At 47.2% G+C, this 17,465-nt stretch overlaps 2 protein-coding genes across 6 annotated transcripts in view; both read right to left on the reverse strand.

Moving 5' to 3' along the window:
- LOC140408214 (uncharacterized) overlaps nt 1–11,913 on the reverse strand; it is an 89,082-nt gene extending 77,169 nt beyond the window's left edge. Inside the window, exon 1 of the mRNA XM_072495154.1 lies at nt 11,677–11,913. Within this exon, the coding sequence (XP_072351255.1) occupies nt 11,677–11,913 (237 nt within the window). The remainder of the gene's footprint in view (nt 1–11,676) is intronic.
- The window catches only part of dclk2a (doublecortin-like kinase 2a), a 528,903-nt gene that overhangs the window by 389,417 nt on the left and 122,021 nt on the right, over nt 1–17,465 (reverse strand). For all 5 annotated transcript variants that reach the window (XM_072496080.1, XM_072496079.1, XM_072496083.1 and 2 more), the window contains exon 2: nt 13,343–13,674. In XM_072496080.1, the coding sequence (XP_072352181.1) occupies nt 13,343–13,674 (332 nt within the window). The remainder of the gene's footprint in view (nt 1–13,342; nt 13,675–17,465) is intronic.

Below are 17,465 nucleotides of genomic sequence, written 5' to 3' on the forward strand. Positions count from 1 at the left end.
CACTCCTCCCTGCACCCAAACCCATCCTCTGTCCACTCTCCCTTCCCTCCACCACACCTCCCTGCACCCAAACCCACCCTCTGTCGACTCTTCCTTCTCTACACCACACCTCCCTGCACCCAAACCCATCCTCTCTCCACTCTCCCTTCCCTCCACCACACCTACCTGCACCCAAACCCATCCTCTATCCACTCTCCCTTCCCTCCCACACCTCCCTGCACCCAAAACCATCCTCTGTCCACGCTCCCTTCCCTCCACCACACCTCCCTGCACCCAAACCCACCCTCTGTCAACTCTTCCTCTCTACACCACACCTCCCTGCACCCAAACCCATCCTCTGTCCACGCTCCCTTCCCACCACCACACCTCCAAGCACCCAAGCACACACTCTATCCACGCTCCCTTCCCTCCACCACACCTCCCTGCACCCAAACCCATCCTCTATCCACTCTCCCTTCCCTCCCACACCACCCTGCACCCAAACACACCCTCTGTCCACTCTCCCTTCCCTCCAACACACCACCCTGCACCCAAACACACCCTCTGTCCACTCTCCCTTCCCTCTAACACACCTCCCTGCACCCAAAACCATCCTCTGGCCACGCTGCCTTCCCTCCACCACACCCCCCTGCACCCAAACCCACCCTCTGTCGACTCTTCCTTCTCTACACACCTCCCTGCACCCAAACCCATCCTCTGTCCACGCTCCCTTCCCACCACCACACCTCCAAGCACCCAAGCACACACTCTATCCACGCTCCCTTCCCTCCAACACACCTCCATGCACCCAAACACATCCTCTGTCCAGTCTCCCTTCCCTCCCACACCACCCTGCACACAAACACATCCTCGATCCACGCTCCCTTCCCTCCACAACACCTCCATGCACCCAAACGACACCCTCTATCCCACCTCCCTTCCCTCCACCACACTTCCCTGCACCCAAACCCATCCTCTGTCGACTCTTCCTTCTCTACACCACACGTCCCTGCACCCAAACATAGCCTCTATCCACTCTCCCTTCCCTCCACCAGACCTCCCTGAATCCAAACACACCCTCTATCCCCCCTCCCTTCCCTCCAACACACCTCCATGCACCCAAACCCATCCTCAGGCCACGCTCCCTTCCCTCCACCACACCATCCTGCACCCAAACACATCCTCTATCCACTCTCCCTTCCCTCCAACACATCTCCATGCACTCAAACCCATCCTCTGTCCACTCTCCCTTCCCTCCAACACATCTCCCTGCACCCAAACCCATCCTCTGTCGACTCTTCCTTCTCTACACCACACCTCCCTGCATCCAAACACACCCTCTATCCACTCTCCCTTCCCTCCAACACACCTCCCTGCACACAAACGCCACCCTCTATCCCCCCTCCCTTCCCTCCACCAGACCTCCCTGCACCCAAACACATCCTCTATCCCCCCTTCTTCGCTCCACCACTCCTCCATGCACCCAAACGCCACCCTCTATCCCCCCTCCCTTCCCTCCACCAGACCTCCCCGCACCCAAACCCATCCTCTATCCACTCTCCCTTCCCTCCCACATCACCCTGCACCCAAACACACCCTCTGTCCACGCTCCCTTCCCTCCACCACACCTCCCTGCACCCAAACCCACCCTCAGTCGACTCTTCCTTCTCTACACCACACCACCCTGCACCCAAACACACCCTCTGTCCACTCTCCCTTCCCTCCAACACACCTCCCTGCACCCAAAACCATCCTCTGTCCACGCTGCCTTCTCTCCACCACACCCCCCTGCACCCAAACCCACCCTCTGTCGACTATTCCTTCTCTACACCACACCTCCCTGCACCCAAACCCATCCTCTGTCCACGCTCCCTTCGCTCCACCACACCTCCCTGCACCCAAACCCACCCTCTGTCCACGCTCCCTTCCCTCCACCACACTTCCCTGCACCCAAACCCATCCTCTGTCCACTCTTCCTTCCCTCCACCACACCTCCCTGCACCCAAAACCATCCTCTGTCCACGCTCCCTTCCCTCCACCTCACCTCCCTGCACCCAAACCCACCCTCTGTCAACTCTTCCTCTCTACACCACACCTCCCTGCACCCAAACCCATCCTCTGTCCACGCTCCTTTCCCACCACCACACCTCCAAGCACCCAAGCACACACTCTATCCACTCTCCCTTCCCTCCACCACACCCCACTGCACCCAAACCCATCCTCTGTCCACGCTCCCTTCCCTCCACCTCACCTCCAGGCACCCAAACCCATCCTCTGTCAATTCTTCCTTCTCTACACCACACCTCCCTGCACACAAAGCCATCCTCGATCCACTCTCCCTTCCCTCCACCACACCGCCCTGCACACAAACACATCCTCTATCCACGCTCCCTTCCCGCCACCATACCTCCCTGCACCCAAACACACCCTCTATCCACTCTCCCTTCCCTCCACCACACCTCCCTGCACCCAAACACATCCTCTATCCACGCTCCCTTCCCGCCACCACACCTCCAAGCACCCAAACACATCCTCTATCCACTCTCCCTTCCCTCCAACACACCTCCCTGCACAGAAACACAAACCTTTCAACACCCACTGCCTTGTGCTGCACAGTTCAACATGGACACTTGCTTACCTTCATAAAACTGCACAAAGGGAACTCTACATGCCACCTTTAAACAATCATGAACCGGCTGCCACGAGATTCTGATGCACCTTTAACATTATTCCCAGGATAGGAATTTATTGAAAACTGTTTCACGTTAATGAGCATTCATGGAAAGCAAATATATTACAAGTATGAAACCCCTCAGGCCGGTATAATGTTCAACACACTGGGAACATACAACTGACCTTATCCTGCTGTCGGGAAGTGAACATTTTCCAACCCACCTAATTAAATTGCCCCACAGGGCATATTTTCCAATCTTGTGGGCTCCCTAATAGTCCCCCTTGTGTTGGAAACAGTAACTCAATGTGATAGTCCACAGAGTGACCAATTAGTGGTCAGAGGGTAGATTTGGCATCCAATTAAGGATGGCGAGCTTGTGAAACTCTGAGCTCAATTATGTCATTTGGGCCAATAGGACACAATTTTAACTTCAAATCATGGGAGGTTAGCGCAGCATCAAATCCACTGCTGAAATCTCGCAGAAGGCAAAGCATGGCCTGGAGAAGCCGAAGTGAATTCCACCTTTTCATTTTGGAAGGATTCCTTGCAGCCCTGCAAGACATCCTGGAGCCTCCCCTGCTACAATCCTCCCTCAACCTGCACCAAGTCTACAGCTCCCAACCACCCCCCCCCCCCCCCCCCCCCCCCCTAATATACACCGAGGATGGGTCGCTCAGGTCCTCGACAGTCTGGCTCCCACCCGCCAATCATAGCATTACTTTCACTGCTTTGGTGGGGTAGGAGGGACAGATCTCTGATGTGAAAATGAAGTGCGAGAGTTAAAATGGTGAAAGCATCATGATGATAAATCAGTGGGGAATACATTTAACCCCAATCCCCGCATTGTCTCCTCCCACTCACACCACCAAACTAGCACCAAGTCTGACCCAGGCTGCTATCTGGGCTATGTTACAATCCTGTTAGAGACTGTTAACATTTAAAAATAAATCTAAATTCTCTGCTTTAACCAACAGAACTATGCTACAAGATTTCTTTTTTTTTCAAACATGATCAACTTTGTTGTACATAAAATAATTAAATAAAACAAGCACTCTCAATTTAACTTTACTTCATACTCCCTCCAAGAATTCTCTTATAAAACATATCATTCTTAAAGTTACTTACTTCTTTAGGGACCACCCATAAATATGCCCACAGTCCAGGAGAATTTTCCTCAGCCCCAGCAAGCAGCCACCCATCTTCATGATGAGGTAACTTGCTCTGGGCTATCCTCAACCTGGCTTTTAAATCCCTCATTTGCAATTTCTCCAGCTATAAGCCCACCTTCTGTTTTACAGCTCCATCTCTTCTATTCGGACCCTATTGAACAAACATGTAGCCTACTGAACGGTCATTTATTAAGGTGTTCTGGCAATCATTCAAACGCAACATTTTAATTCCCTTACCCTCACAATGATCATCTCCCCAGACCTAAACATTCCCACTATATTAACATGAACCATGAACTGGATATTCACAATAGCTGATGAATCTGATTTACGTTACTCAAAAGCCTACAGCCCTGGTACTTACTCCTCCATCAACAGCACTAACTTGCATTTATATAGCACCTTTAGCATCGTGAAACATCCCAAGGTGCTTCACAGGAGCATTATCAGATTAAGTTTGAGATACTGCAGCTGAAAGCATGGCTGCCCGTAGTGGAGAAATTAAAATTGGGGATGTACAAGAGGACAGAATTGGAGGAGCACAGTAATTCCAAAGGCTTGTAGAGCTGGAAGAGATTACTGAGATTGGGAGGAGCAAGGCCTTGGAAGGATTTGATGAGAATTGTAAAATTTGTAGTTTTTATTTTAAATTTAATTTTAAATAGATCACTGCTTTTGTTTAAATCAGTTCTGGATTCTGGACAATGATTAATCATAATGAGAACCATTTTAACTGTAAATTATACGGTGGGTCAATTGGATATATGGAGCTGAATACATGGTATCATTGCCACATGATACTGAGCAATTTTTTGTGAACTACTAAGTAAGGTGCAGCTAAGAACTTTAAACTTTACTCACCACTCCAGTACAACATGTGATGTGAAACATAAAATATTGATTGAGTCATAAAAAACCTTGATCTCTAATATTGTTCATAACGACAGAATGATTGTACGATTCCTCTAGCTGACAAGGGACAATATGAGGGCAGCATTGTGATGCAGTGGATAGCACTGCTGCCTCACGATGCCGAGGTCCCAGGTTCGATCCCGGCTCTGGGTCACTGTCCATGTGGAGTTTGCACATTCTCCCCCGTGTTTGCGTGGGCTTTGCCCCTAAACACAAAAGATGTGCAGGGTAGGTAGATTGGCCATGCTAAATTGCCCCTTAATTGGAAAAAAATGAATTGGGTACTCTAATTTTTTTATTTAAAGCTGACAAGGGATGATATGTAATGTGTCATTGTTGGATCTGGACCATTGTTAACATAATGCTGAATTAACAATGATTCACAATTGATGACACACAAAACACTGGAATCTTTTCTTTGTTGAATTGAAACAAAAATGGCAATTTATAATAAAACTGATAAACAAGACGACTCCTGAAAATATACCATTTTCAGTCACTTCCATATGATGTGCTAAGTATAGCTGACTAGCTGGAAGAGGGGGAATATTAAAGGGTATGGAGAATAGGATTAGGCTAGGATACTCAATTGAAGAAATATCTCAAGGTGGACTTCAGCAACCAAATAACTATTCCACGTACTGCAACATCCCATGATTCCCTGGATGAGATTTAATTCCTAAGTGGGGCTGTAACAGAGTTAAAATGGGGGTTCCTGACACTCTGCCATTTTTCCCTGGCTGGCCCAGGCACATGACATACGAAGAATCCTGAAGCCTTCTTATATTCCACTTGCTGAACGTGTGTCACGAACACTCCATTCAGCTAGTGCGTCAGAAGAAGTGCTCAGTGAAAAAGCTAAGTGCTGATTATAGGCTCCAGAGGAATAATTAGGGCTGCTGCCATGCTAGCACCTCCAACCCCCTCCGCAATCATAACCCTCCGAATCCTGGACCTATCTATTTCCCAGCGGAGTTGGTCTCTCGGCTGCCTGATTTCACACCAGCCTAGAAATGCAATTCATTGCAAAGAGGTTAACGATGCCCAGTCCTCAAAACGGTCTGGGCCTCCCACTGCACAGTCAGACAGCTTGTCGACAGTAAAACCTAACCCCATTTTCTGAAACTGAGAGATGTGTAAAGTGAAATATGGGACCATAAAAAATTGAAATGTCTGAAGATTTCAGCTAATGACAATCATCAAATACTTAATGCTGAAAATCTTAAGCAACTTTGGAGGGGGCACAAAATGAGCCTTGCAGGATCGGCTGCAGTTTATAAGCCTCATCCGATTTTCCCTTTGATGGAAAAGAAAATAAAGCAAAGTGAAAATGGATGGCTGATCCAATACTGCTCATTTTATCAGCCCCCCCACCCCCAATTCCCTGCCGAGTTGAACATTTTGCTCAGATTTCTGTAATGACCACCTGAGGCAAATAGTTTTCTGAAGTGAACTGTGGCCAGCATTTGCTGCAAACCAATTTTAGTCGAGCGGATGGAAAGCTGAGCAAAACCAGGGCACTTCCTATGATACAGAGTGGGACTTCAAAAGAGACATTGGACTGGATTTTGACTGCTGAGGTGGATAGCTCAAGTTGGGAATTTTCCCACTCCAGTTGGATAATTTAATACACTCAGGTACTCCAGTACATACAACCTTTGCTCCAGAGGGTGATGGGTGTTATGTTCTAGTACAGTGATAATGATTGAGTCGGCGTACCAAGGAACATCTAGTTCTAAATTAGTCGAATTTATTGTAAAACAAACTGTGAGTTGGAAATTATTTTTAAAAATATATATATTTATTCAAATTTGAGTTGGAAATTATTACTAACAAAGTGGAACAATCACAAACACAACCAACCACAACAAATTCTCCTACAGACTCCCCTAGGTTACAATGTCACATGGTATTACTTGCCTGCCACCTAGTGATCAGAGGTCAAACATATTTACATATATAATTGCTTTAGCATAGCACTACATCCCCTTTCCTTGAGATTTTGAACAAAACATATATAATATTTATTGAAATGATATAATAGGATATGCATAATACAGTAATGTATATCATGTACAGTTATGTTGTCCATTCACAGATCCAATTGTTCAGGTTTCTTCCTATGCTTGTTGATCTTCTTAACTTAGATAGATCTGATGAATCTAATTTACAGTCTTGCATTTCTGTCGGTGTAACTGATATGACCATATCACTGTTCGGAACTTCAGACTGCAACAATATTTGATTCGTCTTCTGGTTGTCTTGGTTTTAAAGAATGTAGGTTTTCATAGACATTGTCCACTTGCATGAGCAACAGGTTGTTTAACTTTTAGGAGTGCTCTCCTATTTCTCCTTAGAACTTCTCCTTGCTTCGTGATGACAGTGTATATATTGGACCTATTGTCTGTAATACTGTTGCATACTTTGACCAGCCATCAGGATCCTCCACTCTCACCACATTGATTGATTGATTGGACTTTGATAGCTGATATGAATAAATCGCTGAGAGCCAAGTTGAATGACTTGGAAAACAGGTCCAGGAGACAGAATGTCGGGATTGTGGGGTTGCCGGAGGGGATTGAGGGCCACACCCTCGCGGAATACTTCTCAGACATATTTTGAAGATGTTTGGTGAGGGTGGATTCGCATCTCCACCTAAATTGGACCGGGCCTGCTGCTCACTTTGGCCGAAGCCTCGATCTGAAGATCCACTGCATGCGGTGATTATGAGAATTCACAGTTATAAGGAAAAAGAGAGGGTTCTGTGATGGGCGACGGAGCACCGTGATTTCAAGTTGGAAGGTCACTCCATTAGGTTGTATCAGGATGAGTTGGTGAAAAAAAGAGCCGCATTCAACGGAGTGAAGACCACCCTGTATAAAAGTGAAGTCAGGTTTGGCCCATCTTAGAGTAACATTCGAGGAAAGAGACTATTTTGTTTGATATGCCGGGTGATGTGGATGCTTTTGTTAAAAGGCATAAGTTGTGGGTGGTGAAATGGAGTTTATGGCTCTGTTGACAAGCATGCTGTAGTGTTTGTATTATTGTTCTTGGGTTTTGTTTGTTTGTTCTTGTCGGTTTTTTGTTCTTTATATTAATATATGGTTTCCTTCCTTTTTTTTAGAAAAAGGAAAAGAGAAAAAAGAAAAGTTGTTGTTTGGGGTGACATTTAGTCACTGGTGGGGCACGCAAGTTAAATGGGGTTTTGGCAGTCTTCTGTTTTATTTATTTTTCCTTTTCTCCAGTGGGAGACGCCCTACTAACTAGGGAGTTAGTGGGCAGTGCGGTGGCACAGTGGATAGCACTGCTGCCTCACGACGCCGAGGTCCCAGGTTCGATCCCGGCCCTGGATCATTGCCTGTGTGGAGTTTGCACATTCTCCCTGTGTTTGCGTGGGTTTCGCCCCCACAACCCAAAGATGTGCAGGGTAGGTGGATTGGCCACACTAAAATTGCCCCATAATTGGAAAAAATGAATTGCGTACTCTAAATTTGAAGAAAAAAAACTAGGGAGTTAGTTAACGGGAGTGATTTCAGAGGGTATCGTGTTTTTTTTTTTTAGAAAATGAGCTTAGAGTTTTTGTTAAATGTAGGTTTTCATTGTAGGGAGGGTTTTTTGTTTCAGGGACCAGGCCAGGTGATGAAAGGGACGGGTGAGGCAGGTTTTTCATTCTGGTTTTGATGCAGGGCCAGGAGTACAGTGATGTTAATTAACAAAAAAAATTGGGCAGCACGGTAGTACAAGTGACTAGCACTGTGGCTTCACAGCGCCAGGGACCCAGGTTTGATTCCCCGCTGAGTCACCGTCTGTGCGGAGTCTGCACATTCTCCCAGTGTCTGCGTGGGTTTCCTCCAGGTGCTCCGGTTTCCTCCCACAGTCCAAAGATGTGCAGGTTAGGTGGGTTGGCCATGCTAAATTGCCCTTAGTGTCCAATAAGGTTAGGAGGGGTTATTGGGTTAGGGGATAGGGTGGAAGTGAGGGGTTAAGTGGATCAGTGTAGGCTCGATGGGCCGAATGGCCGCCTTCTGCACTGTATGTTCTATGTAAAAGAGTACAGTTTGTGGGTAATGGAGGGGGAGGGGGCAGCATGGAAGAGGCTGGAGATGGCGTCCTGTGTGGGCACGAGTCTGGGAGCGCTGCCGCTCCCGCCGACTAGGTACACCACGAGTCCGATGGTGGCAGTGACTTTGAAATTTGGGGGCAGTGGAGATGCCACAGGGGTGAGGTAGAGGATTCGGTTTGGTCCCCGATCCGGGAGAACCATCGGTTTGTCCCGGGGAGAATGGATGGAGGGTTCCTGAGCTGGCACAGGACAGGAATTAGAAGGATGGAGGACCTGTTTTTAGATGGGACGTTTGCGAGCCTTGGGGCACTGGAGGAAAAATTCGGGCTTCCCCCGGGAATGCCTTCAGTTACATGCAGGTAAGGGCGTTTGTAAGGCGGCAGGTGAGGGAGTTCCCGCTGCTTCCAGCACTCAGGATCCAGGATAGGGTGCTCTTGGGGGTGTGAGTTGGAGGGGACAGGGTCTCGACGATCTACCAGGAGATGCAGGAGGAGGAGGAGACCTTGGTGGAGGAGCTAAAGGGTAAATGGGAGGAGGAGCTTGGGGAGGAGATAGACAAGGGCGCGTGGGCGGACGCCCTGGGTAGGGTTAATTCTTCCTCCTCTTGCGCCAGGCTTAGCCTGATACAATTTAAGATTCTTCACAGAGCACATGTGACAGGGGCAAGGCTGAGCAGGTTCTTTGGGGTGGAAGACAGGTGTGGGAGGTGCTCGGGGAGCCCAGCAAATCACACCCACATGTTCTTGGCGTGCCCGGCACTGGATGGGTTCTGGAGGGGTATTGCGAGGACGGTGTCTAAGGTGGTCAACACCCAGGTTAAGCCGAGCTGGGGGTTAGCACTATTTGGGGTATCGGACGAGCCGGGAGTGCAGGAGGCGAAAGAGGCCGGTATTCTGGCCTTTGCGTCCCTGGTAGCCCGGCGGAGGATTCTGCTACAGTGGAAGGATGCGAGGCCCCCCAAGCGTGGAAGCCTGGATCAGTGACATGGCAGGGTTCATTAAATTGGAGAGGGTAAAATTTGCCTTGAGAGGGTCTGTGCAAGGGTTCTTCAGGCAGTGGCAACCATTCCTAGACTTTCTAGCGGAGTGTTAGGAGGTGGTCAGCAGCAGCAGCAACCCGGGGGGTATAGCCTCTCAAACAAACATGCTGTAGCATGTTCCTGCAGTGATCTCCAGATACACCCCTCCCCCTCACCGTGATCTCCAGGCACCCGCCTCACCATGATCTCCAGGTAGGCCCCTGATGTCCAAAGATGTGCAAGGTTAGGTTAGGTGGGGTTTCAGGGCTAGGGCAGGGGAGTGGGTCTAGGTAGAGTCGGTGCAGACTCAATGCGCCAAATTACTTCCTTCTGCACAGCAGGGATTCTGTAAATCTACGATCTCCAGATACCCCACCCTCACCGTGATCTCCAGATACCACCTCCCCATCACCGTGATCTCCAGACAAGAACTCCACCGTGATCTCCAGACAACACCCCCACCGTGATCCCAGATACCCCATCCTCACTGTGATCTCCAGACATCCCCCTCCCCACCGTGATCGCCAGACACCCCCTCCCCACCGTGATCGGCAGACAGCCCCTCCCCACCGTGATCGCCAGACACCCCCTCCCCACCGTGATCGCCAGACACCCCCTCCCCACCGTGATCGCCAGACACCCCCTCCCCACCGTGATCGCCAGACACCCCCTCCCCACCGTGATCGCCAGACACCCCCTCCCCACCGTGATCGCCAGACACCCCCTCCCCACCGTGATCGCCAGACACCCCCTCCCCACCGTGATCGCCAGACACCCCCTCCCCACCGTGATCGCCAGACACCCCCTCCCCACCGTGATCGCCAGACACCCCCTCCCCACCGTGATCGCCAGACACCCCCTCCCCACCGTGATCGCCAGACACCCCCTCCCCACCGTGATCGCCAGACACCCCCTCCCCACCGTGATCGCCAGACACCCCCTCCCCACCGTGATCGCCAGACACCCCCTCCCCACCGTGATCGCCAGACACCCCCTCCCCACCGTGATCGCCAGACAGCCCCTCCCCACCGTGATCGCCAGACACCCCCTTCCCACCGTGATCGCCAGACACCCCCTCCCCACCGTGATCGCCAGACACCCCCTCCCCACCGTGATCGCCAGACACCCCCTCCCCACCGTGATCGCCAGACACCCCCTCCCCACCATGATCGCCAAACGCTCCCTCCCCACCATGATCTCCAGACACCCCCTCCCGACAATGATCTCTAGACACCCCTCCTCACCATGATCGCCAAACACTCCCTTGAATTTATATGCTAAAAAATATTGGCGAGTGGTCAGTCATTTCCATCTTGAAATGCCCTCACTCTGTATTACCTGGAAAGGCAAACATCTGCTTCTCCATTGCTGGAGAGACACCAGCTGGCCCTTCAATTTCTAAATCCAGCCGCCACCCTATATTGGAGGACAATCCTTCCCTCTAGCCACTACATGCAAGGCCTGGATAGAGTGGACTTGGAGAGGATGTTTCCACTTGTAGGAAAAACGAGAAGCAGAGGACACAATCTCAGACCAGAGAGACGATCCTTTAAAACAGAGATGAGGAGAAATTTCTTCAGTCAGAGGGTGGTGAATCTGTGGAACTCTTTGCCACAAAAGGCTGTGGAGGCCAAATCATTCAGTGTCTTTAAGGCAGCGATAAATAGTTTTTTGATCAATAAGGGGTCAGGGGTTATGGGGAGAAGGCAGGAGAATGGGGATGCGAAAAATATCAGCCATGATTTAATGGCGGAGCAGACTCGATGGGCCGAGTGGCCTAATTCTGCTCCTACATCTTATGGGAAAATTCAGGGAAAATCACTGCCACACACCTGTTTCCCACACAGTTCAGGCTTCTGACTTTGACCCTGATGTTGAAGCCCCAAAGCAGTTGAAGAAAATCCTGCTCATGGTTTCTGTGATTTTGATCACTGCCTTCAGTAACCATCCCCCACTGTTTCAAGACATCCTCTAACTGCTCGGCTCTTATTGCCAAATTATTGAGCTCATTGTCCTTGCAGACGATAAGCTTCAAGCAGTGAGCGGTGATGAACAACCACCTGTTGTCCCATGCCTTGTTGCTCACCAACTCCAGCATCTCAAGCTGTCAGATACTCAAGGACCACAGCTAAGTAGACTGCATCCTACTTCCAACTCTTTCGTATAGTTTTGCAATTTTGCACCATAGTTCAGTGTATATCTGTTTCTAATGTGCTGTGTACATATAAAATAAAGCATCTACGAAGGGATTTAACCAAAACGAGTGTCAATCTGATAACCAGTGTAAACAAAAACGATATTTTAAATTCCTTAGTTAAATCACCCATTATGTATAGTGGCCAAATCATGTTGACATCAGCACACCACTATCGGCACTGGTGACTGTATCATGCATTGAGGTAGTCTGACGATCAACTGGCACTGATGCTATAGCTCTGCATTGCCGCTGATGAAATGGAAGCACCAAAGACAGAACTCTTCACACATCCTTAGGAATCATGTGGCATGGTCTGGATACTCGGGACCTGGAGTTTTGCTGGGAGGAACACATATCTCGTGAGGTATCTTTGAAGAATGTGTGAACTAAAAAATATGATTTCCTCATCCAGGCTCTGCAGTACAATACGTAATAGGAATACTTCCCTCACACCTTGTTTAACAGCATTATATGTTGCAGCTTTACAGGCCAAGATGTGTATGCTTCAAAAATCCAGGCTGCAGGAAACTGGCCCACAGGTAAAAGCTAGCTGAGATACACAATGTACAATGAGAGTTCCTAATCCTCATGCTTTGAGTCTGCCAGAATGGGTACTTGGTGTTGCATCAACTGGTTGGTGACTCAGGAGAAACCATCACAGTGAAGTTCTTGCATGATTGAACATCACATGATTAAGCATTGCATGATTGGTGTCATGTGATCGAATGCCATGCAATCAAATATCTCAATGATCAAGTCTCCAGGAATATGCCAAACCCAAGTTGGAACCTAGGTACAATACAACCAAGTAGAAAATGCTAAGTAACCAGGGGAAAAAAACACAATTCTACACCAGCTTAAACGTTGAAGAAATCATGAATTAGGGCTAGGCCCTTTGCCTACAGATATGCCTCTTTTATATAAAGCAGCTGCACATTTTAGATGTTGCCTCACCGGACTGCATGAATTTCTGCACGGAGCCATATTAGAAGAATTTTAATATGTTAATGTGGAAGTTTGCAAGCCAGCTTCTGCACAGCAAAACTGCTCATAAAAATTAGATACAGAATAAATACAGCATGTCAGGTTAGTGGCCGCATTTGTTGCCCTGCACAAACTAATTAAGGGCTATTACAAATTGTGGCCATAATTGGAAAATAGTGTGGGTTGCATCATCAGAGCGACCTGAGGGTTTAGACAAAATGTCTGTCATGTACCTGTCATTGGTATACAAAGCTTAACCATGACTATTGCACAAATGTGAACACATGACACACCTTTTCTCTGTACAGACTGTATGATCAAGGAGTCAGATTAGAGAGTTTCCTACCTGCTTTCCATCAAGTGTGTAGAGCTTTCTCACTGCTCCGGAATCTAGCTTTATGGCATCAGTAACGTCATTTAACACCTGCTCAAATGAATGAGCCGTCTTCTTGTTCAGAAGAATCCTTACAGCTTTCCGTGGTTTTACACCACTACGGATAACAGTCACCAGTTTGGGTCTAATAAAATCCTTGGATTCCTTTCCTTCACCTCTTGATGATAGTGATGAGAGAGAACGGGACGCTCCTGTCTTGATATTGACTGACCAGTTTGGATTGACATTCTTGGCATAGTCTACTTTACGAAATGGCTCATTGGATGCACAAATGTAGCTTTCTCCTGTTTGGAAATAAAAAAAACAGTACACTCTTTTTAAAGCATAGATTCACTTTCCTAAAGATTCTGATAATCCTTACGATATCTGCAGTGAAATTGAATAATTATTATAATATATCGGATGCGTTTGCTGCCAAGACGGTGCATGCGCTGATTACTCCGTCACCTCATTGGGAGCAAAGTAAGCGGCGGCCAGGACAGAAATAAAGGAAAATAAGCTTTGGTGAGACTAAGATTTAGCTTTCAGACAAGGTTCAGTGCCCTCACCCGTTAACCTGAACTTCCACACAAATGCTGCCAGACCTGTCCAGCATTTTCCATTTAGAGGTTATTCTTTCTGTATTTTACCCGTTTCTCTTGGGTTTGTTTTTTGTTGGAACATTACGTCAAGCAACACAAACTAATTTTAAAAATCTGCAGGATAAGGTGTGGGATGTTTTACGGGCTGGAATAGAATTCGACTATCCCAAAGCTAATCTGTGTGGGGCCCATTTATATTCTTACCTGTAGGACCACAGTTCGCCACACATTTCATTTGTAATGGTGTTTTAGAATTTAAAAATAGCCCCTGACACAACCGAGGTTTGGAAGGACACAATCTGGCAACGGTTTACTGCGCATGTGTAGACAAGTGTGCATGCGCAGTGGGGTAGCGGTGGCCATCTTGCCATGGCAGGAGACATAGCGCGTGACAGATGTCTTGAAGTTTTCACGAAAGAGAAATGTAAGTTAAAGCTCCTTTTCATTCCGAGTTACATAAACTCTTACATTGCTGTACCAATGAGTACAATACTTAAACACATGAAGCAGGTTGTTTCTTTTTTGCAAAATGGCTGCCATGGGCATACAAAGCTTAACCGTGAACATATGGTACACATGTTCTCTGTAAAGACTGTGATCAAGGAGTCAGATTAACTTTGGCTGTGGGGATTGTTCTTTTTTTAATTTAGAGTACCCATTATTATTTTTTTCCAAAGTAAGGAACAATTTAGCATGGGGAACTTCCGAAATCTGGCACATCATAATTGAAGGTTTTTGTTTTTCTGCCTCCGTAGGTCGTTCAGGCAGTGTCCTATTGCCCCCCCCCCCAATCTACCAACACCCCGACTCCCTCCCTCCCCAATCCACCAACAACCCGACTCCCTCCCTCCCAGCACCCTCCTTTCTGCTATCTTCCCCCCCCCCCCCTCTTCTGTTGGTACAGAGGTGAGGGTATCTAATCTCTCCAGCGCAACGTTTAAAATGTACCATTTGTTTTTTGTCCAACTGTGTTGTGAACTGGTGTAATAATCAGAGTATCCTACCCCCTCTCTGTACGTTGGTGCTGAGGGGAGGCTACCCTGTTTCTCCAACACAAAATTAGTGTTTGTACATTTGGCCTTGTATATATTTTTTTCACTGTTTTAATGAAAAGATATGGCCAATCCACCTACCCTGCACATAGAATCATAGAATTTACAGTGCAGAAGGAGGCCATTTGGCCCATCGGGTCGGCACTGGCCCTTGGAAAGAGCACCCTACCCAAGCCCTCACCTCCACCCTATCCCCGTAACCCCACCCCACCTTTTTATTGGACACGAAGGGCAATTTAGCATGGCCAATCCACCTAACCTGCACATCTTTGGACTGTGGGAGGAAACCAGAGCGCCCAGAGGAAACCCACGCAGACACGGGGAGACTGTGCAGGTTGGATGGATTGGCTATGCTAAATTGCTGCTTAGGGTCCAGGGATGTGTAAGTTAAGTTATTGGGACAGGGTGGGAAAGTGGGTTTGGGTGGAGTGGTCTTTCCAAGGGTCGGTGCATACTCAGTGGGCCGAATGGCCTTCTGCACTGTAGAGATTCTATGATTATACGACATGACTAAACTGCAAACCACGCATTTGTGGTAAGTAAAATGGAGGGCAGCTCAGTGGAGCACAGCTTCTAAGAGAACTTAACTTGGGGAATTTAGTGAGTGTGGGAACTTGGTGCAGTGATGTAAGAGGTGCTGTTCTGGTCTTTCACATGACAAGGAATGGTCCTAGAGAGAGGGAGCGTGACAAAGAGACACCCAAGTGCAAAGATTTCGAGACATCAATTAGGTGAGCAAATGGTTGATTGAGTGATGAGTCTTACAGCTTTTTTTTTCTAAACTAGGCAGTTTAAACTACGACCAGGGAGAGAAAAATGCTCTATTAAATTTATAGCTTAACTGGATAAGCAACTTAATATAACCACAAAGAGTCACTGAGGACTATTTCAAAACTTGAAACTCTAATTAGTTAAATAAAATACAATGGAGATGTCAGGTGAGATGATGTGCTGTAGCCATAACATGTGAGCCGGTCATCACCAGTGTGATCCACAGTGACCGCATTCTGCAATAAGTGTCTGCATCTCGAGGAATCGTGTCTCAGATTGATGAGCTGGAGTCTAAGCTTCGAAAACTGTAATGCATCAGGGAGAGGGAAAGTTATCAGAACACTTTGATTCAGGAGGTAGTCACACACCTGAGGTTAGGTATTTCAGATTTGGTCCATGGTCAGGGACAGGTATGGGGATGTAGAATGCAGCACTGGCAAAGCCTCAGCCCTTGCACTCTCCAATAGGGATGAGGTTCTTGCAAATTGTGTGGATGAGAGCAGGAACTGCGGGAAGGATGAGAAAATGGACCTCAGATTGTTGGTAAGAGGGGAAATTCAAACTGTTAATAAAGGATGAGATAAGTACCAAGTGAAAAATTATCTTGGCTCAGAAGATCAAGATGTATAAGCAGATTGAGTGGAGATTACAAAAAAATGCAAAGGAAACAGGTCACTGGTTGATATAGTTTATAGGCCCCTAACAGCAGCTAGACTATAGGACAGAGTAAAAATCAAGAAATAACGGTGGCTTGTAAGTAAGGTACTTCAATAATCATGGGTGCTTTTAACTTTCACATAGATTAGACAAATCAAATTGGTAAAAGTAGCCTTGAGAATGAGTTCATAAGTGTATTTGGAAACATTTCTGAGAATAATATGTTGGAACCAATGAGAGAATAGATTATTTTACAACTGGTAATGTGCAATGAGGCAGGGTTAATGAATGAACTCAGTAAAAAGATCAACTGAGGAACAGTGACCAGAACATGTTGGAATTTCATATTCAGTTTGAGGGTGAGAAACTTGGGTCTAAAACTAGTGCCTTAAACATAAATCAAATCACTCACAAGGGTATGAAGAGTTGGCTAAACTAGACTGGGGGATAGGTTAAAAGATAAGGCAGCAGATAAGAAGTGTTAGACATTTAAGGAGATATTTCATGAGTCTCAACAAAGATATATTCCATTTTGATTACACAAGAAGAATGAATGACTTGTGGTGAAGTAAGGAATTTAAATGTGGTGTCACAATGAAAGAAAAGGTGTACATTGCTGTGAAGATTAATGTGAGGCCAGAAGATTGGGAAAAGTTTAGAAACCAGCAATGATGGCTTAAAAAAGAGGGAGAAATTGGAATATGATAAATTTGCAAAAAAAAAGAAAACATACAACTTCTACAAGCATATTAAAAGGAGAAGAGCAGCTAAAGTAAAATGAGGTGCTGTTTCTTGAGCTTACCTTGAACTTCCTGGGGACATTGCAGGAGGCCAAAGACAGAGAGGTCAGTGCGGGAGCAAGGTGGAGAATTAAGAGGATAAGTCACTGGAAACCCGGAGTTATGTTTGCGGAACGAATGGAGGTGTTCCACAAAGCATTTGGTCTCTCCAGTGTAGAAAAAATAACATTGTGAGCAGCAAATACAGTTAATAAATTGAAAGAAGTTCGCATAA

The sequence above is a fragment of the Scyliorhinus torazame genome, chromosome 3, assembly GCF_047496885.1.
Source record: "Scyliorhinus torazame isolate Kashiwa2021f chromosome 3, sScyTor2.1, whole genome shotgun sequence".
NCBI lineage: Eukaryota > Metazoa > Chordata > Chondrichthyes > Carcharhiniformes > Scyliorhinidae > Scyliorhinus > Scyliorhinus torazame.